General features: G+C 38.0%; 1 protein-coding gene across 2 annotated transcripts in view; it reads left to right on the top strand.

The window, feature by feature from the left end:
* Positions 1-23220, top strand: part of SOX6 (SRY-box transcription factor 6) — a 385937-nt gene that overhangs the window by 164242 nt on the left and 198475 nt on the right. For both annotated transcript variants that reach the window (XM_045016229.1, XM_045016227.1), the window contains one exon: positions 14631-14720. In XM_045016229.1, the coding sequence (XP_044872164.1) occupies positions 14631-14720 (90 nt within the window). The remainder of the gene's footprint in view (positions 1-14630; positions 14721-23220) is intronic.

Raw genomic sequence — 23220 nt, 5'->3', positions numbered from 1 at the left:
TGTTGTGCAGAAGTCGTCTGAGTTTAAACTTTGACATGTGTGGTATATCCTGTTGACTTCAGTGGAGCTATGACCATTTACCTTCTGAGGGTCTGCCCCATATGCTTTTTGGTTTCAGAGCTATATATTTAGTAAAACATATTGATAATACATGATGGAATAATGTAGTCCTTGTATATTTTCCTTTACTTGAATGTATTAAACAGGTGTCATATTAAAATATCTGTTACAATGTATTATAACTATACTAAAGCAAAGAAACTCAAAGGTAATATGTAGGCTTTTTGTCTTAGTCATCTGCAGTACAGTGCTCAATGCATGCCTCAACACCATTCTCAAGAGCTCAGTTGCCCATTTCTTACTGGGAGTGAGGAAGCTGCAGGAGAAGAAGCGCTATTTACAACTCAGAAAAGGGAATGCAGGGCCCTGAGAAATTGTGAACTCCTTGCTCCATAGATTTATAGTAAAGTATTTGCTATTCTTGACGTGCATATAAGCATGGCAAGCAGCTTGGTGTTTTTGAAGTTTATAAATCTTTTAAGGTTCTATTAAAGTTGGTTTAAGACAACCTCTGGTATTAGTTAAGGAAAGATTTCCTTATTTTAGTTTTCACTGAAAACTTGAGTACTATACAGGAGTTGTATAAGTATCAGAGTATTGTAGTGTTCTGTAAGGAACTACATTGTGTGCTGTGGAGACCTTGGGAAATGGTAAATAAAGATGAGATTCTAACTATTGTTTTCATTCCTTCTCATCCTCGTTTGAAGTAATTTCACATCAAGGGCGTATTATTTTGTTCTTTCCATGTTATATTTTTACATACAAAAAACCCTTTAGGGTTCTATTCATGAAAAATTCCTTTTGCTGTGAGATTATTTTAATTTCAGGATATTCTATGGTATGACTGAGTTAGGGATTTTTTATACAGAATTTTTTAAAAAATTCTTCAAATTATTATTTACACAATTCTTTGTGAGTGATTTATCAGGGTAATGTGAAGAATATGATTTTTTGGATGGAAAATATACATGGGGTTTTGGAATCATCTGTTTTTTACTTCTAAATAACCTGCTGGGATGGCCAGCTATTAGAGTTTCCATGAAGCATTATTCAGTTTAGTAGTAGCCACCATTTTTCTGTTCATCAAAATCGGTGGCAAGAAAGAACATCATTGTGCCACATACATTTCCCCCCGCCCCGTCTTTAACATCCTTTTTTTAACATCCTTTTTTCTTTCCCCAAACCTGCCCATCTGGGGTGCTGGAACAATTTTTACTGTGAGGGGGTGCTCAGAGCCATTGAACCAAACTGTAAACTCATATAATGGAAACCCCTTCAAGCCGGGGGGTGCTGCACCCCTAGTTCTAGCACCTATGCTGCCCAGAACCTTTTTGTTTCAGTTTTACAAAATGTCTACTGAAAAGAGTAAAAGACAGTGTGCCTGATACTTGGATATAAAATATTATACCAGATATTAGAAAATCGAACTTATAGCCTTCTAGATCAGAGGTGGGTAAAGTTTTTGGCCTGAGGGCTACATCGGGGTTCCAAAACTGTATGGAGGGCCTGGTAGGGAAGGCTGTGCCTCCCCAAACAGCCTGTCCCCTGTCCCCTATCCGCCCTCTCCCACTTCCCACCCCCTGACTGCCTCAGAACCCCAGACCCATCCAACCCACCCTTCTCCTTGTCCCCTGACCGCCCCCTTCTGGGACCTCCCACCCCTAACCGCCCCCCCGTTACCCCACCCACTATCCTGCCCCCTGACTGCTCCCTGGGACCCCCTGCCCCTTATCCACCCCCCCACCTTACCATGCTGCTCAGAGCACCAGGACTGGCAGCCGTGCTGCCTGGCCGGAGCCAGCCATGCCACCGTGCAGTTTAGAGCAGTGGGGCAGGCTGGCGGATCTTGCAGCCACACTGAATGGCAGGAGCTTGCAGCCCCGTTGTCCAGAGCGCTGGTGGCACAGCGAGCTGAGGCTGCGGAGGAGGGAGGACAGTGGGGGAGGGGCCGGGGTTAGCCTCCCCGGCCGGGAGCTCCAGCACCAGGCAGGACAGTCCCGCAGGTCGTATATGGCCTGCGGGCCATAGTTTTGTCCTCCTGTGTTCTAGACCATTAGTTAATGTATCCCACACAGTCATTGCCATCTGCATTAGTCTGGTGGCCTTTGTGAAATTATCTGGTAACAGTAGTATATTTCCTCATAAGCAAGTGTCCACTTTACAATATCATCACATAATTAACACTAATTAGCATCCTAGTTGGTAGTTGGAACAGAAAAGGCAAGGATTTGAATTGGAATAAAGACTAGGAAGGAAGGTATGGGGGATCTTTCCAGAACAGGGTTAAGACAGCATGGAGTAGCTAGCACTCTAAGGGTAGAGTACTTATCTACAGTGTTATCACTCTAGTATTGTCCACTGACACAAAATTTAACTGAATAATAATAATAATAAAAGCTTAAGAAATGGAAGAGGAAGTAGGGTCATTGTTGCTTGATGTAAAACAAAATAATGAGACTTTTTAAATCAAAATGGATAAATATTATGTGGCAGTTTTAACACTTTTTCATGACATCACCAGAAAAAGTGCTAAAGATTTTATGGCCCAGAATCTCTGGACTGGCTGAACTGTATTCAGTGCAAGATCAGGATGGAGAGAGAGAGGCTAAAGCCACCTTCATATTTTCCCAATCCCAGGCCACAGGGTGTTGGCCCTGTCTACTATATTTTATACTAGCTGCCAGTAGTCGACAGGTGCAAGTCCTGAAGCTGGAGATCTGCCAAGTTCAGGGATACTCCAACTATGCCCCTTTTCCCTGGCCATGCACCCCTACGGAATGGATGGGATAGGAGCCAGCCTTATACCACCAAGGAATTCCCCAGTTCACAGGGAATCCTTCACTGGCGTGTTATACTAGGTTTAACGGAGCAGAGAATCTGACCCAGTTTCTCTAATATGATGTTTTTCACTGACAGTGCTGGCTGAGTACTCTATGAAGCAGAGTGTAGGCTGAGAGAGACATTCTGAAGCTACTTCTCCCTATGCTGGTGAAGTTCAGGTGTAGTACAAAGGCTCTGCAACTCTGTAGATCATGTGATGTAAGTCGTGTTTCAAAGGAAAGATTAAAAGAGTTAAATCTGTATTGCTTGTTTAGGTGAAAATGGGATGGGGTGGTATGACATAACCACCTCTAAGTTTTTGAACTGTGTAGACACCACAGATGGAAGTGAATTGTTTAGAGTGGCAATGGTATAACTAGGAATGATGGAATGAAATTAAGAGAGAGGCTGAATATCCGGAGAAATGTTGACAGTGATTCTTATTCATGAGTGGAACAGAATAGTCAAAGGAATTTGTGGAAGCCCCACTGCTTGAGTCATCTAGACTGAAACAAATTCCCAAGAAAACAATGCTTCACTGGCAGTGTGACAAACTATATGGCCAAATATATCTGTTTTCTCTAATTTCACAATAGCTGTACTTTTCAGCATCCCAGTTCATGGGAAGGCATTATTGCGATTATTAGGGGAAACAGTAGGTCAGATTCTCTGCTGCTGTTAATTGGTGCAGTTCCATTGATTTCATTGGAGCTGCTCCCGTTTACACCAGCAGAGAAATTGCCTTAGTATATTCTGCCTTTCTACTTTGAGTAAAACATTAGTCTTATAGCTGAGGTCTGCAAAGAAAGGATTTGGAGTCAAGGGAATGAAAGAAGACCAAGTTTTGCCCACACTTGAATCCTTAGATACCCACCCACTAGCAAAAGAGACACCCCCGTCCTCTGAAATAAAAGGTGCTACAAATCCTATTGATTGATTTACTTTAACTAATAAGGAATATGGTAGGAGAGAGCAAAATAGGCACATAATACTCCTTTAAAGTGTCAGTTTATGTAATCATCTGTTCAAGAATTGCAAGTAAATTGTACTCCCTTTTCCTAAGTATCTCTGATTGCTGTTGTATAAAGTCTCAGACTGTCTTTTACTAACATTACATGTTCCTTTGGGAAGCAAATGAGAGGTACATGCACTTGGGGAAAAAGGTGATTACACAAAATGTACTGTGTGCCATCATTGTAATGCAAATAATGCAGTAATACACATTTCAGTGAATAAAGCGTATCTAACAGAAAAGTACACCCTATAATGGGAAAGGAAACTTACAGTAGAAGAATGAAATGTATATGTAATTTTGACAGGCTTAAAATATAGTTTTCTTCTACTAATGTGCCAAAACATTGCATCTAAGCACTTGCACTGACATTTCAGAAAGCTCCTTTTGACATACACAGTGTATCATCTAGTGCAGTGTTCATGGAATTAACATTTTCCTGGAGTAATCATATACAATTTAATGACCAAATAGTTCTGAGGCAATACAACTGGATTTCACAGGAACTAAATATATTTCTTCACACTGATCCAGCATGTTTTAGTTGAGCAGTCATTAGCATGTTTATAATGGTTCTAATTTAGCACAACATTTTCTGAATTTTATCCTTGAGTCATTTACAAATTGTTCATATTGAGTAAACAAAGGAAACAGATTGCATTTTATACTTAGTAATTTATCTGAAAGAAGAGGGGAGGGTTAATTGTCTAAAAGTTTTGCTCTGTTTGGGGAAGTGATTTTAGTCTTGCATTGCTTGGTGCACAATGCATTTTTCTCTCTGTTCTGGAAAAAAGAAAAAAGGGGGAAAAAAGAAAGAAGAAGGGGAAAGGATGGAGGAGTGAGTAAAATGAAAAATTAGGAGCAGGGCAAGATTGGCCACTCCCAGAGGGGAGTGTGGAGCAGAACTGGAGCTGGCACGAGATTATCTAAAACAGTTGGTGCATTCCTTAATGATCAAGTGCCTGAGAAGTCCAGCTTTCTCTCACAGAGCATCTGTGTTGATGTTTATATCAGTGCCCTGCTGTATGGGAAAAGCGTGCTTTCTCTTGTTGCTTTTCTAAAAATAGTGTGGAATATAACATTGTATGAGTTATTTTAGGAGAACAAAAACATTTGCAGGGTTAAAGGTTTTGCTTTTTAATAAATAAAAAAATAAAGGTCAGAACTGTATCTTAAGCTTGTCTTTAGGTGGGGGTGGGTGGTACGAGCAATGTACAGTTTTCTTTGTATGTAGGGGTTTGCATCAAGCTGTTCACCAGAGATTTGAACTCTATTGAAACACGCCATTCTAGGCTGGATTGGTACATTCTGCAAACTTGCTGCTGTTTTTCCATTAGGCTCATTTTAGAAAGCAAGCCTGGAAACTACCAGTGTTTGTACACCAGTGTTTGCATGAGAGCTAGACCAGTCAGGGAGTGTGTGAGTTCAGGGTAAAACCAGCACATTTTAAGGCCTAATTATTTTTAGTGCGCTTGGAGAGTTTTAATTAAATTTAAGAGAGCACTCCAAACTCTTACAGTTCTAATTTTGTTTGTAGTGTAGTTTGTAGCCATGTTGGTCCCAGGATATTAGAGAGACAAGGTGGGTGAGGTAATATCTTTTATTGAACCAGCTTCTCAGTTCTAATTTATCATTTTGTGGAAATCTTGTCCCCATGACCAAATATGTAGCAGTTGGCAGATTCATTTGGTCCCTGTCCTAAAGAAAACTGCTTTTGAGGTAGTCATTGGATTTACATTATTGCTATTAGGCAAGCATTTCTACTAGGAACCACTGTTCCATTATCATTGAGATTACAAATATGTGTTTACATTAGGCATCAATTGTCGTTGTTGTTTGTATTACAGTAATACCTACCAATCCCATCCCAGATTGGGGCCTCATTGTATTAAGCACTCTACAAACACACAGGCTACATCTACATTTGAGCTGAGTGGTGTGATTTCTAGCTCACCTCACCATACCAGGCTAGCTCTGCTTGAGCAGATATGCTAAAAATAGCATCGCAGGGGTAGCAGGGTCAGCAGCTGCCTGAGTAAGTGCCTAGGAGATTCAGGTGGATATGTACTTGGGGCAAGTAGCTGTAGCCACCACCCAGGCTACCCCAGCTATGCTGCTATTTTTTAGCACACTTGCTCAGGCAGAGCTAGAATGAGTATGTCTCTGTATGCTAGGAATCACACTCCCAGCTCCAAGTGTAGACCTAGGTATAATGAGATGTAGTGTCAGCCCCTGAGATGTCAGAGTGTACATAGTCAGGAGAAACAAAAGGGTGGGAAGGAAAGTTGACGCACAGGAAGGTGAAGTGAGCTGGCTGGGGTCACATAGCAGATCAGTGGCAGAGTGAGGTATAGAGCCTAGGGATGAAATAACTATCTGTAGTAAGCATACCTTTCTCTTTTGTTAATTTTTCTAGTTCTTAAGTAATATTCTTTCCAATTACTAGCTTATTTATGTGTACATGACTGGTGGTTGTAGCATTCGCCATCAAATTGGCTGTTGAGGGGATAGTAAATCAACCAAATCTTGAAATGCTAGTCAAAGAAGTGCATTGGCTAACAAAATATCTCACATGTCTTATTTTTAAATTTTCTGTTATACCATGAAAATTAATTACTCTAGGATGGAAATATGGAAATTGAGAAGGATGAGATGAGATTCACTTGACCTAACTTACTGGTGACAGGAAGATTGAAACCAGGCTACTTATGAAGAGGAGGCAGTGACACTACATTGTAACTTTCTATGTTGAGCCTTCAGGCTGATTTTTGATTAGTTCTGTATTGTTACCCTCCTTTTTTCTTTTAGTTAAAGTTTATTGAAAATGAAAAGGGTAATTTGTATTTGAAAGAAGAAAATGAGTAATATGGCATCAAAGAATCTATTTTAGTAACATTACACCAACTTTACACCCTTGCATTATAAACGAATAGACAGCATCAGCCAACACTTATGTTTGAGTTATGGTTAAATTATATTTTTTATTTATCAAGTCATGACTGTAAATGTGAAGTTCTTCATTTCAGTTTGAATTGGAATCAGATGATAAAAGCTAATTCTTTCAAAGTGAATGAAATACATCTTGCTGAACGCTGAAATGTTACAGTTTGCATTTAATTGTAATATACATATTACCAAGAATGAAGACTATGATAATAATGGTATAGAGCTATGCTAAGTGGTTCTTTATCTCAAGGAAATCTAGAGGGCAAAGAATTCACAAAAGGCATATAATCAAGCTGTGCTCTTACACCTGAAGATGGATCAGTCCGTGAAAGGTGATACCAGGCTACACACACAAATTAAGTCTGATCACTAGATAGTAAAATGTACTTCACTTTCTGAATAACAGATTTCTTTAGCTGAATCTAATAATGCCATTGGTAGTAGTATAAAAGTCAGTAGCACCCAATATACACTAACTAGACCAACGTCTGAATGATCTTTTTAAAACGAAATTTTGCATTTTACTGAAAAATTCTTACAGTTTCTGAATTGCTTTTTCTAACTCATTTTTTCTCCTTGATGTGAAATATCAAAGCAAATCCTCCTCTTTCAGATTCATAATGGGTTGTTTTTGTTTTCATTGTTGTTGTTTTGGTGTCAAATCATTAGTACATCATCATGGAACTAGTGAAATCCTATTGTCACATAAAAAATCAAGACATTCTCAGGCCAGGTCTACACTAAATAGCCAGGCTGACCCAGCTGCATTTTTCAGGGGTATGAAACATTCACATCCCTGAGAGTGATGTGGCTAAGCCGACCTGACCCCAGCTGTAGACAGCTAAGTCAATGGAAGAATTATTTTGTTGACCTAGCTTCTGCCTCTTGGGAAAGTGGTTTAATTATACTGACAGGAGAACTCCTCCTGGTGCTATAGTGAGTGTTTACACCCAAGTGCCACCACACTGCAGCTGTGCTGCTCTAGCAGTTTAAGTATAGACATAGTCGAAGTGAAGTTAAGGAACAGAAGAAGAGGGAGCCACTATTACTCTTGTTTACCAGTAGTTTGGATTTTGGAAAAAAGACTTTTTCCTTTAACAGATATATTGAATGGGATAATTCCCTATAGACTGTTTCTCTCATGTAACCTTGACTTGTCTGGTTTGACAACCCATTTGACTTGGCCTGATCCAATCAATGCTGTCATCTCTTATTGTGGAATTGGAAACAAATGAATACGTATAATAGCAATGGCTTAGGGAGTATGCGCGCCACAGTGAAGATGGAAAAAGTTTCACATTTTAGGACATTCCCAGAGCTTGCTAAAACATAATGAATACCTATTATGGTCAGTGAAATCTCATTGTATTATAATGTGCATTGTAACATTACTATAAAGCATAAGGATGGGAATTATCATGCTCTTGATTATACAGCATTCTTTTTCTGTAACACTGATGGGAAGTTTGACAATCTACTGAGAGTTATATCATCCTTTGAAATACTGTATTTGCTCTTGTGCTAGGTATGGTCTGATATTTCTCCCCAGGCTTTTCCAACACTTCCTTGAGTTCTAATATATTTTAGATGCACTTAGAAAAATATGTCACATGTACCTTTGATTGAATTACATTTCTGTATACATTTCCATTCATTGTTTATGAATTTACAGTGCATTTGCAATCATTATTAATAAATCAGTGTGCTTTTGTCTTCTGTCACAATGTAATGTATATATTCAAAAAGAATTGTATGCAAACAAGTCATGTTTTAGAACTCATATCAGTAATAATTATCAGCTCACGGCATTGTTACAACATGTTTTGAAAGAAGCTTATTATAAAAAAAAAAAACAAGGCACTGCAAGGTAGCAAGAGTAAGACAGTTCAGTTGATCATTGATTTGGGTGCTGTAAATATGCCACCGTATAGTATAGTGTTTTATTAAGTCTCAAAAAGTCAAAGCTGATTTGAAATAATAATGTCTGACAGTCAGGGCTTTGAAGTTTTGCTGCTGCACTCTCACATTTAGGCTTTCTTTTATGTATGACTTTACCGTAAAAAACAAAAACACACATGGCATGAGTGCTTTCTTCATATCTATATTTCAAAGAAAGTAATGAGAGGCTACTTCAGTAAATTAAAAACAATCTGAAACTATGTGGATGGACAGAGGCCATTGTAAGGTCATACTGTATTAATGCAAGATATAGTTTTGGTTACTTGCTTGTTCAAGGTTGTGAGACTGGAAAAGTTATTCTTGATGGGAAGAAGATGACTTTCATTTAGTCAGAAGAACTTCAGAGCTTGGCTGTGATAGTTAGCACCCATTCTTCATCACCCATCTTACAACAGAGTGCTGGATTCCATTCATTCCATGGCTGATTGATTAGCCAGTGGACAAATGTTAATTGTTTTCATCAATGCTTTGTGTTCATGGAGAGATCCTTTTCATCTTCTATCTAGGACTCACTTTACCTTTGTTTATTCAGCTTGTTTATCTTCTAACAATCTTTTCTCAGCCACCATTACAAGTTACCACATTGAGGGAGAATCCTGCAGTACTTCTACTCCTATTGCACAATTAAAATTACGAAAAGAAATATTGAGGGGTGGGGACTATGCAATAAACATAGTTTAAAACAAATCAGGTTTTTGGTAGATCAGCCAAACTCCTAATTTATAGCTAACACATTTGCTCTTGTTGTCTTGGGAAGAAAAGTTCTCCTAGGGTGTCTAACAACATAAAATACGTGGAGTAAAATTCTGTACTCTATTGACTTACTGTATCCCATTCTGTACTGACTTACATCCTGTGTAACTCTATTGGCGTGGATGAGTTAGCATGGGATATAAACCAGTAGAAAATATGCTTAGTTTATAAACTAGAGCTGGGACCATGCGACAAATTCAAAATCCAAAGGTGAACATTTATCAAGAGTATTCACTTTCCTTGCTTAGTTTATAATAGATAGTCCTGAACTGAAACATCCCTAAACTTCACAGATGTCCAGATTCCCCAGGCTTTGGGATGCTTTTGAGTTGGGGCCTTGATTCGATTTACTCTCCAGATAGTTTTGCCCTCCAGATTTGGGTCCAGACTTCCAAAACATCAGTGGAATTTGGAATCCGGTATTCTGGGTCAGCCCTATTTCTATAATGAACTAAGCCAGGAAATGGATTATTAATATTGAAGAAATTTCCCCTATGTAGGAAGGCAACTTTGAAGATTTTATATGTATGGAGGAAAATTGACTTTCAGTACTAAAGGAAAAAACACATCTCCTCACCATAGATCCTTTTCAGGCTGTGTGCGCAAGCATATGTGTACAAGGGCACAGGAAGGAACATATTTTTCATTGTAAGCTGCTTGTTACCTCTTCCATATAGGTGAATGTCCAATTTCAGGTATCTCCAGTAAGATAGGTGAACATATTATGATAATTTTAATTAAGAATTATGCAAACTGACCCCAACCAGTTGAAAACCTTCTGGAATTAAAAAAGGAAGACGCTGTAATTGCAATATATGTTCACGGTTCTTAAAAGTCACCCGCTGTATTTTCCTAACCTTTGTGAGTCTGCCCAAGAACAAAATGTAACAGCAAATAATTAGGAGCTGTTTGGATAGAAGTTCAGTAAGGAGAAATGCAATACCTGTGCAGTTAATATCTTTTAAAGAAATACTTCCTTGCAAATATTTTTCAATCATTTATATAGAAAAAGAAAACTACAACTATTAACATGATTATATTAAGAGAGAGGGGCATACACACTGACCCTTCTTTTATTCATCTTCATACTCAATGGAATTCTTGAGAAATATGTTTCTATGCTGGTATATATTCATACATGTGTTTGCACAACTACAAGCTTCAAGAGTGAATTTCCTCTCAGCTGTCATGAGATTATTTAATTTTCTTTTGATTCTGTTATTTGTTGCATCCTAAGCTTTTGTTGTTGTGGTGGTTTTGTATCAATTGAGAGAAAGCATCCTGGTTAAAAGTCATTAACACTCATAACCTACATTAAACATCAAAATAAAGTCAAAAGGCTCTTCTTTTGCATGGATGAAGGCCTGAAATTTTGGCAGGAGAGCAACAGAGAGACATCTTTTTAAACGGATGATATCACAAAAAAGGACAAATTATAATGTTCTATTGGTAATTGATGGTTATTTGTTGATTTTTCTATTACTAGGCCAAAACTCATAAAAGTAATGCATGCTTGTAATTGTTAAAATTGAATAATTTGTTTTATTGTAAAACAAGTATTTTAACAGTGTCTGCTGCAACGTAAAGCTTCTTAAATTGTGTCTTTTATGGAAAGAGATAATTAGTAAATAAATTGGCATTTCTACTGAAGTACTATTTCAAAAATATTAACAAGCTATGTTGTCTTTTGAAGGAGGCTTGCATGGCATAAACATGTTGCAATTAAAACCTTGATCTTTTGATGGTTTTAATTTGGTTTACATGAAACTGCTTTTTTCACATATGGAAAGTTAATATGCATGTTAGCGTGAAACACTTCTGCATCTTAAAAATTTTATCAGACAGATTACCTTATTTTCCTCCTTTAACCCTCTCCATAAAACACACCTCTCTTGTGATTCCTTCCAATGCTGATCTCCTCTATGACCATCCCTTTTGTGTTGGAACACAGTGTTATCCCCTATGTTTTTACTCGTGTGAGTACTCCCAGCAGGACTGCCTGCATGGTAATGTGAGACAGGATTTGGCCTTTAATTTGCAAGTAGTTCACGGAAGAGACCTTGAGTCGAATTCTGCCTTCATTTAAACCCAAATAACTCTTGGTAAATCAGTGGGATTGAATTAGTGTAAATATGGTCAGAAATTGGCACCTTATTATGTGTTTGTAAAGCACTGTTTATGCCTAAAACAACCTCTATCAATAAAATATCAATTATTGGCCTGATACTGAGAGATAAGAACACATTTTGAAAGAGAAAGTAATTAAGGACATAGAGGTGAATGGTAATTGGGATAAAATACAACGTGGTTTTACAGAAGGTAGATTGTGCCAGACCAACCTGATCTCCTTCATTGAGAAGAGAACTGATTTTTTACTCAAAGGAAATGCAGTAGATTTAAGCTACCTAGATTTCAGTGAGGCACTTAACACAGTTCCACATGAGAAATTTGTTAGTTAAATTGGAGAAGATGGGGATTAATATGAGAATTTAAAGGCGGATAAGGAACTGGTTAAAGGGGAGACTACAAAGAGTCATACTGAAAGGCGAACGGTCAGCTGGATGGAGGTTACTAGTGGAGTTCCTCAAGGATTGGTCTTGGGACTAATCTTATTTAACATTTTTATTACTCACCTTGGCACAGAAAGTGGGAGTGTGCTAATGAAAATTTGCAGATGATACAAAGTTGGGAGGAATTATCCGTACAGAGGAAGACCAGAACATCATACAAGGTCATGCATTTAGGGACTAGCAACAAGAATTTTTGCTATAAGCTAGGGGTGTATCAACTGGAAGTGACAGAGGAGGAGAAAGACCTAAGTGTATCAGTTGATGACAGGATGACTATGAGCCACCAGTGTGGTGCTGTTGTGAAAAAGAATAATGCAGTCCTAGAATGCCTCAGGCAAGATATTTCCAGCAGAGACAGAGAAGTGTTAGCACCATTATACAAGGCACTAGTGAGACTTCATCTGGAATACTGTGTTCAATTCTGGTCTCCCATGTTTAAGAAAGAATAATTCAAACTGTAACAGGTTCAGAGAAGGGTTACTAAGATGATCAGAGGAATGGAAAACCTATCTTATGAGTGAGAGGAGACTCAAATATTTTGTTTTGTTTAGCCTAACCAAATGAAGGCTGAGGGGAGATAAGATTGCTCTTTATAAATACATCAGAGGGATAAATGCCAGGGAGGGAGAAGATTTATTTAAGTGACACGCCAATGTGGTTATAACAACAAATGGATATAAACTGGCCCTCAACAAGTTTATGCTTGAAATTAGAGGAAGGTTTCTAACCATCAGAGGCGTGAGGGTCTGGAACAGCCTTCCACGGGGAGCAGTGGGGGCAAAAAAAACCCTAGCTGGCTTCAAGACTGAGCTTGATAAGTTTATGGAGGGGATGGTATGATGAGACTGACTACAATGGCATGTAGCTGATCTGTGAGTGCTATTAGTAAATATCCCCAACAGGTGGTGATGGGACACTAGATGTGGAAAGCTCTGGGTTACTACAGATAAGTCTTTACAGGTGTCTGGCTGGTGGGCCTACATGCTCAGGATCCAACTGATCGCCATATTTGGGGTTGGGAAGGAATTTTCCTCTACGTCAGATTGGCAGAGACCCTGTTTTTTTTTGTTTTCCTCTGTAGCATGGGGCACAGGTTACTTGTAGGTTTAAATTAGTATAAACTATTGTAAATGGTGGATCTGTAACTTTAAGTCTTTAAATCATGATTTGAGGACTTCAGTAACTCAACCAGAGGTTATGGGTCTATCACAGGAGTGAATGGGGGAAGTTCTGTGGCGTGCAATAGGCAGATCAGTCTAGGTTATCATGATGGTCCCGTCTCACCTTAATGTCTGAGAGTTTATAGGTGCTGAGGTACTAAGCCCACTCATCTCCCATTGAATTCAGTGGGAACTAAGAGTGCTGAGCACTCCCATGAGGTACAAAGGTCCCGATTTATTGAGATGCTTAACAAGTGTCTAACTTGAAGCATGTAAGTAGCTTCATTTAAGTCAGTGGGACTACTTAGATGCTTAAATACCTTCATGAATTGGGCCAAGTGCTTCTTGGGACTAGGCCCTATAATTGTAATGGAAGTTAATCATATGCACTGTTGAGAATAGACCCCACAAAGTTTAATGGAGATTCCATTGCCATTATAAACAGAGAAGGGGAGATGGAAATATTCAGCGATACATAAAGTTCTCTCACTGAGTGTTTATAAACCTTGAATAGATGTTGTTAAAGGAGGAAGACTCCAGATCGTGACACCAATGATATGAGTTACCCATTCCTTGTCTTAAAATTACCTTTTACAATTTATTTTTGGAAGGTAAAATTATGTAAATTCTGTTAAGGTACTTAAAAAGAGCTTTTGATTTAACTGAGGATTATGTTATGCTCCGTGTTAAATTTTTCAACGAAAGTAAGGTCTGATCCTTCAGGACTTGTTGAGGCCAGATTCTCACTACATCTTCAGTGCAGTAACTTCAGTGAAAGTTTTGCCGGAATAAAGCCTGCTGGATTGGGCTCAAGGTTTGGATTGCAATATGATCTTCAGAATTTAAATGCCAATCTTCTAATTGTTGGGTAGCTTACTGGGAAAAAATGCCGATACTGTGAACATAAGAAATGTAGAATTCTTTTGTGAAGACATTATAGGAATAACTTTTGCATTGACATGAGTAAAAAAATGTGTTTGTCATGAACACAGTGAGCCAAATTTCCAAAATCTAAATCTTCAACTATATTTTTGAATGTGCAATCATTTTCAAATGCAAAAGATAAAATTTGTACATGGAGTGGCAATCTATATATGTAAATTGGCATGCATATATTCTGAACCAAGTTCTGCTCTCATTTAGATCCTTGTAAATCCATAGTAACTCCATTAACCTCAATGAAGTTACACAGGGTTTATATTGAAGTAGATGAAAGACCATTTGGCTTCAAGTTCATTCCCCTTTGAAAATCTGGTTCAGACAGATCAGGTAGGATAGTTTTGGAGAGCTAAAGGAGACACTTCCTAATCTATAAAGTTGTATTAAGTATTTTTTTTTCCTTTTTAATAGACTCATCTTGCATGGAAAAACTACTTTCTAAAGACTGGAAGGAGAAAATGGAAAGACTAAATACAAGTGAACTCCTTGGAGAAATTAAAGGTATAATATATTAAATATTTAAACATGGACATAATATTTTAGTCACTGAATAGAATAAAATGTGCATTTAATGCATGAACCAGTCATTGATCCACATTCAAAACTCCCACTGACTTTAATGGGACTATGAACATGGAATGATGCAAAGTTCAGGTGTTCTATTCTGTTCTCTCTAGTGTTTCAAGTATATAATGGAAATAAAATGAATAAATTAACATTGTTTTTCTTTGGAACTCTTTCTAACCAACTCAACCTACTTATTTAGAATGATGGGTATGTTTAAAAAACAAAGACTTTTTTATGTTTAAAACTTAGTTACAAGCAGGGTTAAGAATATTTCCCTCTCATTTCAATTTTATTACAAACTTTAAATGTATTATATTAGTTCTCTTATATCAGTTAAATATCTCAATCTCTGGATACCAAAAGAAAAAGGCTGTGGGTTAGGAGTAATTCCCAAATAATGTATCTTTGCATAGGTAGTATGTGAGGTACTCTTATCGATTGTGGTGGGATGTCACATTTTGATTATTTTTTTTAACCCTGTGCTTCAAATGTCCAATTTGAAGCATGCTAGTTTTTTACAATTGAATTATCCTTGGAGTTGAAAGAGAGACCCTGGGTGAAATCCTAGCACCATTGAAGTTGATCGGAGTTTTGCCACGTGTATAGCCTGTGGTTCCAGCAGGTCCCAGAAAATTTGTGGCACTTGGGATCTAATCAGTGCCAGGATCTAATTCAGTGAGAGGATCCTTAAGGTGTTTCTCTCCCTACCCTTTGATTCTTCCATGGGTTTTCCTGTTGGAAGGGAATTCAGGCTGTTATTGTTTGGATAGCAAATTGGAAAGAGAACTTTTCTTTCCACTGTGAGCTTAGCTATTTTACACTATTTATGAGATGTATTGAACAGATTTATTTCTGTTGATTGCTATGGTCTTATTAAATGACCACTGTAAATACATGGGAACAAGGATTTGTTTGTCATATTAACAATGTCCTTGCTAATGTTAAAACAAAAAGAAAGACTATCTGAAGAAAATGGATGCTTGTGATTTTGCATTTCCACCAGGAAAAGGTCCTGAAATATGTTGCATTTACTATAGATATAAACAAGATGAAGGTTGGCCCTTTTTAATAAATTTATAATCAGTTCTGTCAGCTGATACCATGTCAAAACCTAATTGTTTTTATATGTTTCCTTTGATTAGATTTCTCCTGTATAGTTATGACACTGCAATGTATTAGGTAGGAAAGTATTGATGACTGAAATAAAATACACAGTTTTACCAAAATATGGCAGCAAAAACTGGTCATTCGAAATGCTAATCTATTTAAAACCATGTTGTCGGCTGATAACATGGAAAGACTTGGACATTAATTGCACAATACGACTACCCAAATCTCTAAATAGAAGCTCCCTGAATGCCAGTAGTAAATCAGAATTAAAACAGGTAGGGTCTCTGGCAATGATGGATAACATATTCCTCATTATTTTACCTGGATGGTTTTTTTTGGCATATAAAGCCTTTTGATGTACTTCCGAGTGTCATTCAGTTTCTGGTTGAGACTTTTAAAGTTTGACGACTTATAAGGTCTGCTTTCGCTGAAGAGTTAACATAGGCTCTTACTCAGGTATTGTGCTCAAACTTTGTTCTGTCCACCCACATGCTCCCTGAGTTTGGTAGTGCTTTCATCCCAGCATAACTGGCTTGTCTAGGACTGTAAGCTAAAACCCAAGAGAGGCTTTCACTTGGGTTGGTAACCCATCCGCTTTGCAGTGAAAATGCAAGTTAAACCATTTGAGTGCTGATACCTTCCCACCTGCCGTGTGCCCAGAAAGACAGAGAAGTTCTTCCACAATGTGGTGACACACACGGGTGTGTCAGCACCAGTGAGGACACGGTAACCTGGCTATGGCTTTGCAGAATGACTACTCTTGCTGCTCAGACCTGGGTGCCAATTGCCCAAGTTAACTTCGGCAATGAACTCGTTTTCTGCCTCATTCTTGTAGTTCTCAGTTTTTGCTTTGGCCCTCTTGTTAACTGGTTGTGTGCACATTATAAAACTGTAGATGTAAGTGATATCCAGTTTGGGGCCCCTTTTTGCTGCCCAAATGGTGTAAAGTGGCCTTAATATAAATGAGAATTAAGTCCTTAGTGTTTTATTTCTGCCTCAAGGAGAGTTTTAGATTATTACATGTGTTTTATCCTGTGGGGGTGAGCATGGCCAAAGGTAAAAGCAAGAAAGAAATTTTGAGTGATGTGAATTGAGATTTAGCAATGTGCCCCCCTCCCACTGAAACTTTGTTCTTCTCTCCCACTGAGGCCCTGAGTTGGCCAGAAGTGTTTGTTAGAGAATGATACCCCTCCAGAATAGTGAGCCCCTAATCTAGGGAACCAGATTTTATTCTCTCTGCAGTGCCAATTAATCCCTGGGCTGGCTGTGCTTGGTGGCAGGGTGCTTTGGTACACCGCTCTTTTCACTCTTCCTTCAAAGGCTCTGCATCATTTCAGACTTCCCTCTGATGAGGTGAGGTAGACATTACTTCTCAGAAGCCAGCCAACAGCTATGTCTTTGCTGACTAGATGAGTCTCTGGAGAGTGACGTGAACTGCTTCTGTCATCACAGGGTTGATTGCACTTTAATAGAGCCTTTTCTCCAGTCACTAAATGGTTTACAAACATTAATAAAGCCTCTTAAGACCACTGTGAGGAAGGGAAACATTAGTATTAGTGAGTAAACCATAGTAGTGAAAGATGAAGTGATGTGCCCAAAGTCAAATAGTGAGTCGATAGCAGAGTCAGGGATAGAACCCAAGGGTCTTGCTCTAACCCTTAGTAACTCCTTAGAGCTCCTTGCTCTAACTACAGATGACTTTTCCTTGGTGGTCCTTTCCTCTGCCGTGTTCCTAGCTGCTGTCAGCTGACATCCATTCAGGCTATTGGGAGTCACACATCTAAATCCTTGCTACTGTAATTGCATTTGAAACATACTCCCTTTTCCCAACGAGACAGGTAAAATTTCAATGAGAATGCACAGAGATACCCAGAAGACTACAGCTGTAATGCTGAGAAGTTCTGTAGTGATTTGAAATCTATGCAGTAATCATCACCATTACACAGAAGGGGAAACTGAGGCACAGAAAGAGGCAGTGTCTTGCCCCAAAATAGGTCAGTGGCAGCACTGGAACTAGAACTCAGCTCTGTTGATTCCCAGTCCAGTGCCCTTTCCACTGTCTCCAAGGTGGTAATGTATAGCTTTCTTTAAAAATATGTAGCTTGGAGTCATAATGGCGTATTAACATGGATTAGCATCTGTGGACCTTAAGAAGTGTGTTCTGAGGGGATACTGAATGAAGAGAGTGGAGACCAGGTGCATTGAGGATAAAGAAGACATTCTAGGCATGGGGTAGTGTGAAATAAGACTGGAAAATGAGAGTGTAAGAAGTAAATAAAGGAAGTGAAGTAGTCTAAAGATGATTTCAAATCCACCTGTAATCAACCAAGCATACTTTACATTGTTTTTGGAAGGTTCAGAGCTCTAGATTTCCATGATCATGGGGTTCATTTTCCCAGGGCTGAAGGGATTTCAGGTCGGGTGGTTGCCACTGCTAAGAACTACTTTTGAAAACTTACCCCTGTGCCTGGTTGCAATTAATTCTAAGTCAGGGCGTTTTAACTGGTTGATATTTTTGGCTTTTATGCAGCTGCTTCCTTCTTTTATATTACTGAGAGTTCAACATGAAGCGATGCAGTAAAAAAAACAAAACAATTTTAGGTCATTAGCAAAAAAATCTTGATTATCAGACGCAGAGGTGTGGTCCAGTGAGGAGCAGCTCTTTGCACTGACTGTTACTGGGAGTTGTTTACTTTAGATAAAAGGCGTTGTTCTTGTTAAGGCTAACCTGAGCGCATACTCTCCCTCTGTGTCTGCACAAGTGCCCTTCCACTCAGAGCCTGTGGGAAGGAGCTTCAGTTAGGCAGAGCACACCCTTCCTCCCTCCACTCAAAAATGCATTAAAGCTTTTTGTACTAATAGCACAAACTCTTTCTGTGCATGTTTGTGAAACACACAGATGATAAAAGAGAAGAAAAATAATTGTGTGATAGAGACAAAATAAATAAAATCGTGTTTTTTGCTTTACTTTTATATACCCTATAATTAATTATAATAGTGTTTTTTTTTAATCAAGGTCTGATTAGAAACTACATCCATTTGTTAATAGAATGCAAAGCATCCTGTCTAGGTAACAGACAGTGACATATTTTTTTATTTCCCATAAGTGGAATTGTTCATGTTCCCAGTTACTCCTGCATACTGTACTTGATGTGTGAAACCACTTAGTCTACATCTTTTTTTATTAGAATTTCAGTTATTGTTAAAGGGCCAAATTCTTGGAGTTCCAGGAGAACAATCCCATTGATTTCAGTGGGGTTGCATGAGTACAGCCGAGAGGAGCATTTGGCAGAATATTTTGTAGCTACTTCGTCGTGGTTAAATAAGTCGTCATGATCATTTGATATGTTTATAACTGAAACACGCAGGGCAGATTTTAAAAGGTCCCATGAAACAGATGAGCTGAGCAAAATGATCTGCTTACCTGGGGAAAAAAAACCCTCATTTTTGCATGTGCAAATTGCATGTCCAAGAGCCCAAGCTCTATATACAGATGTTTTGAATAAACAAAGTGGGTTCAGATTCAGCTCTTACTTTATGGAGGTTTGGATGCAAGGGATCCAACCCCCAATGTATGCTTTATTGTTGCTTAGGTTTCTAGTTTTTCTTTACTGACCACAACTAGGCAAAGTAGCATCATTTATCACTATAAAGGGTCTGTTTTAAGTTTTCTGTTTCTGTTCCAAACATAAATCTCTGGAATAGTCTTACATGCATCATGCAGTTGTCTATTGAAATAGCCTGCAATGGTCTTTTTCAGCATGCAGGGTCTTTGAAGATCAAATAAAGGTCGGTCTTTAAGTTACTTAAGCAATGACATTATTGCAAAAGGGTCAGAATTGTTCTAGCAATCTTATATATGAGTGACTCCTGGGTTAACTGTGTTACAAGTTTGTGCTATGGCTTCCGTTGCCAGCATTTATAACCTGAACTATCTATATTTATAGGCATTGTGACTTAAATGTCACATGCTGGCTTTGTACAGTATACTCTATTTTTAGGATGGACAGTGACTGATGCCCATAGTTTTATCCAATACTGAAGTCTATTTGCATTGTATGTTTCTCTCGCTTATATGTAGCCCTTTTATATCCTATACTCTATTACAGGGGTAGGCAACCTATGGCACGTGTGCCGAAGGCGGCACGCAAGCTGATTTTCAGTGGCACTCACACTGCCCGGGTTCTGGCCATTGGTCCGGGGGGCTCTGCATTTTAAATGAAGCTTCTTAAACATTTAAAAAACCTTATTTACTTTACATACAACAATAGTTTAGTTATATATTATAGACTTATAGAAAGAGACCTTCTAAAAACGTTAAAATGTGTTACTGGCACGCGAAACCTTAAATTAGAGTGAATAAATGAAGACTCGGCACAGCACTGCTGAAAGGTTGCCGACCCCTGCTCTATTAAATGAGTTACAGTTGGAGCCTTATTGACTCCCAAATATAAGCCTAAAGCTGTTGTTCCACATAGCACTTATTAATAAAATGGTCTGAAAATGGTTGGATAAGAGGGAGGCATGTCCCTGTTTCCTATGGAGACTTTAAGTTTAATAACACAAACCCACTTCACACATTTTCTCAGTATTAGATACACTGAATTTATTGTTAGAGCTTCTTCATGTAGGTGACTGGTGTTCTTCATTGAATAGCTGGAAAACGCTACATTTTCTGTGTATATTAGCTGGTGGAAGAGAACAGTGAGGCGCAACAGTTAGCATTTTGTGATTATCAATTACACATTTATGGACTAGGCTCAGAGCCAGCTCTTCGTGAATAAGTCTGTGTGAACATTATGAATACGATGTGGTTACAAGTATAATAGGTTAGGTTCTTTTCAGTAACAGGTAGGATAATTGCTATTTGCATGCATTTAATACAAAATCTCCTTTCTCTTTTAGTGTAGTTGATAAAACAATGCTGAAATATAGAAACAGAGATAAATTTTCAGGGGCTTGGGTTACACCACACAGAGTGTAGAGGATCATTTTGTGTAAAATAAGGCTCTTGATAGTATCATGTTACCCTACTTTACAGTTTGTCCTGGGTTTGTAGTAATTATTTCTCAATTATTATTGTATAAAATCCTCTTTTGCAAACAATAAGTGTTTACAGCAGCTGGCTTTTTATATATATATATACATATATATATAAAAGACATTATACGTCTTATATCACAGAAGCACCCATAGGTTTTTAATTATGCCACTTTCTATGGCTGTAGACATTTCAAAGCTCCCCTTTGTGCTCTCTATTATAAACATCTTTTATTTCTTTTGAAGTCTGCATGATATACATACTAGCAATTAAAAACCCAGCTCAGGGTTGGAGACACAAGGTCTTCGTAATTAAAACTCAAACAAAAGCTACAAGCGAAAAACCCACTCTATGATTAAGGTCTGAAGTGTTATGATACATTAGAATCTATGTTAACTGCTAGGATTTAAAAAATCAATACACAGGAAAAGAGATCAGTTGGTTCCAATTAGGGAAATCAATGAAAACATTCCCTTCCTCCTCCCCAACAACCTCCCCAAAACACCTTAAGTTAGTAACTGGTCCTGATTAGAAATATACCATAGGCTGTAAAGTTTTCTGGTAATATATTTATTACAGTGACCCAATGAAATAATGTTTAACTTTATCGTGTACCAATCTAAATCTTAAGTATACTTTTGATTTTACCACTTCTTTAGACATAGTCATTTTGCATAGTGTGTCACAGAAATTGCCTTTTCTGGGCCTAAACTGATGTTATAAAATAAATTATACCTTAGCATTATGTAAATGTTGTACTATTTCACAAGTATATCCAAAATTTACCCCTTAGATAGTCTTTATTCTGGGTATGCTTGGTAAAGAAGGTAAATTGACTCCAAAATAAAGAGTATATTGCAAAATAGTTGCATTTACTATGTCCTGTTTTATCTTTTATATATATATATATATAGTTAAGATACACTTTTATAATTAGTAAGGCCAAATGTGTTGATTCTGATCTCACTTAAATTGGTGGAAATCCATATATTCTCATGCAATACCTTAATTTTTGTAGATACATGATGGCCCTGATCCTGCAATTAATTATACACCTGTTTAGCTACACACTGTGGGTAGTTCCATTGACATCAGTGGCACTGCTTACAGTGCATAGTGTTAAGTGTATCCATACTTCTTTGCAAGACTGGGGGACATAATTTGCAACAGAGAAAATTCTCACATTTTTGCTACTATGACCATTAGGGCATGGAATCATGTTTCAGTAGCACTTATCACAATCACACCAGCTTCTAATATTAAAATGTCAAGTCTATTAATATGTATATTTCTTAAGACTTTACAACTACAAATTCCATTGTAATAAACCTTTCATGTAAATCAAATTATACACATCCAGATTGACTAACACATTTTATAAATAAGTCAATGTATTTACATACATACAATGGTGTTGGAGTACACAGTGCAACAATATGTTTTTACCTTGGTGGGATACAAACGTCGGCCCCATGCGTGCAGTATGAAGTGTGTCTACTGTGCCCATATGGAGCCCCATTCAAATCGGTGGGACTCCACGTGGCGTACCAGGCCACTGACATGCTATACTGTGCTGGGGTGGGGCCAAGGATACGTGTTAAGACTTCAATGCTTTAAAAAAGCTGTACAATTATTGGAAAAATAAAATATATTGTTCTCTCCTGTAACAATGCATTTTTCAGTAATAGAAATAGTAGCAAGAACACCTGTAATATTAGAAAACTTTGTTTAAATTTTATTTTCAAGTGCCAGTAAGCAGGTTTGAAAGTAACTTTGAAAAAGAATAAATAAGTTTTATTTCCTCCCCCCCACCCCTGGATGGTTTGCAATTTACTTTAGTCAGCAGTTTTTCTGGGTTTTTTTTAGATTTATATTTTAATATTCCTAAAATTCATATTTATTCATTTGAATAATTGAGGTCTCCAAATGAGCAACATTCTCATTTAAGTCAGAGAGAATTTTGCTTCATTGAGGACTGTGGAACTTGGAACTTAAGGTCTACTTTCGCTGAAGTCAGTGCAGAGCTGCTTTTGACTCAAGCTCCCATCCTGCAAACACTGGTGCACATACTCTACACACAGAAGAACTTCCACTGAAGTCACGTGTACCACCCAGTAGGAAAATTTATGCACCTGCATAAGAATTTGCAGCATTGAGACCTTCACTTGTAGCAGGATTGGGCCCTAATTTGCTAGAGTTTTATCATGGTTTGATGGCTTTGGTATTGTCACTGAGTGCAGACATAGGGCTAAATTCTGGTACTGTGCTGCACATAGACACCTG

The sequence above is a fragment of the Mauremys mutica genome, chromosome 4, assembly GCF_020497125.1.
Source record: "Mauremys mutica isolate MM-2020 ecotype Southern chromosome 4, ASM2049712v1, whole genome shotgun sequence".
Taxonomy (NCBI): Eukaryota; Metazoa; Chordata; order Testudines; family Geoemydidae; genus Mauremys; species Mauremys mutica.
Note: the sequence above shows the minus strand (reverse complement) of the source record. Positions and strands in the feature narration are given on the sequence as shown.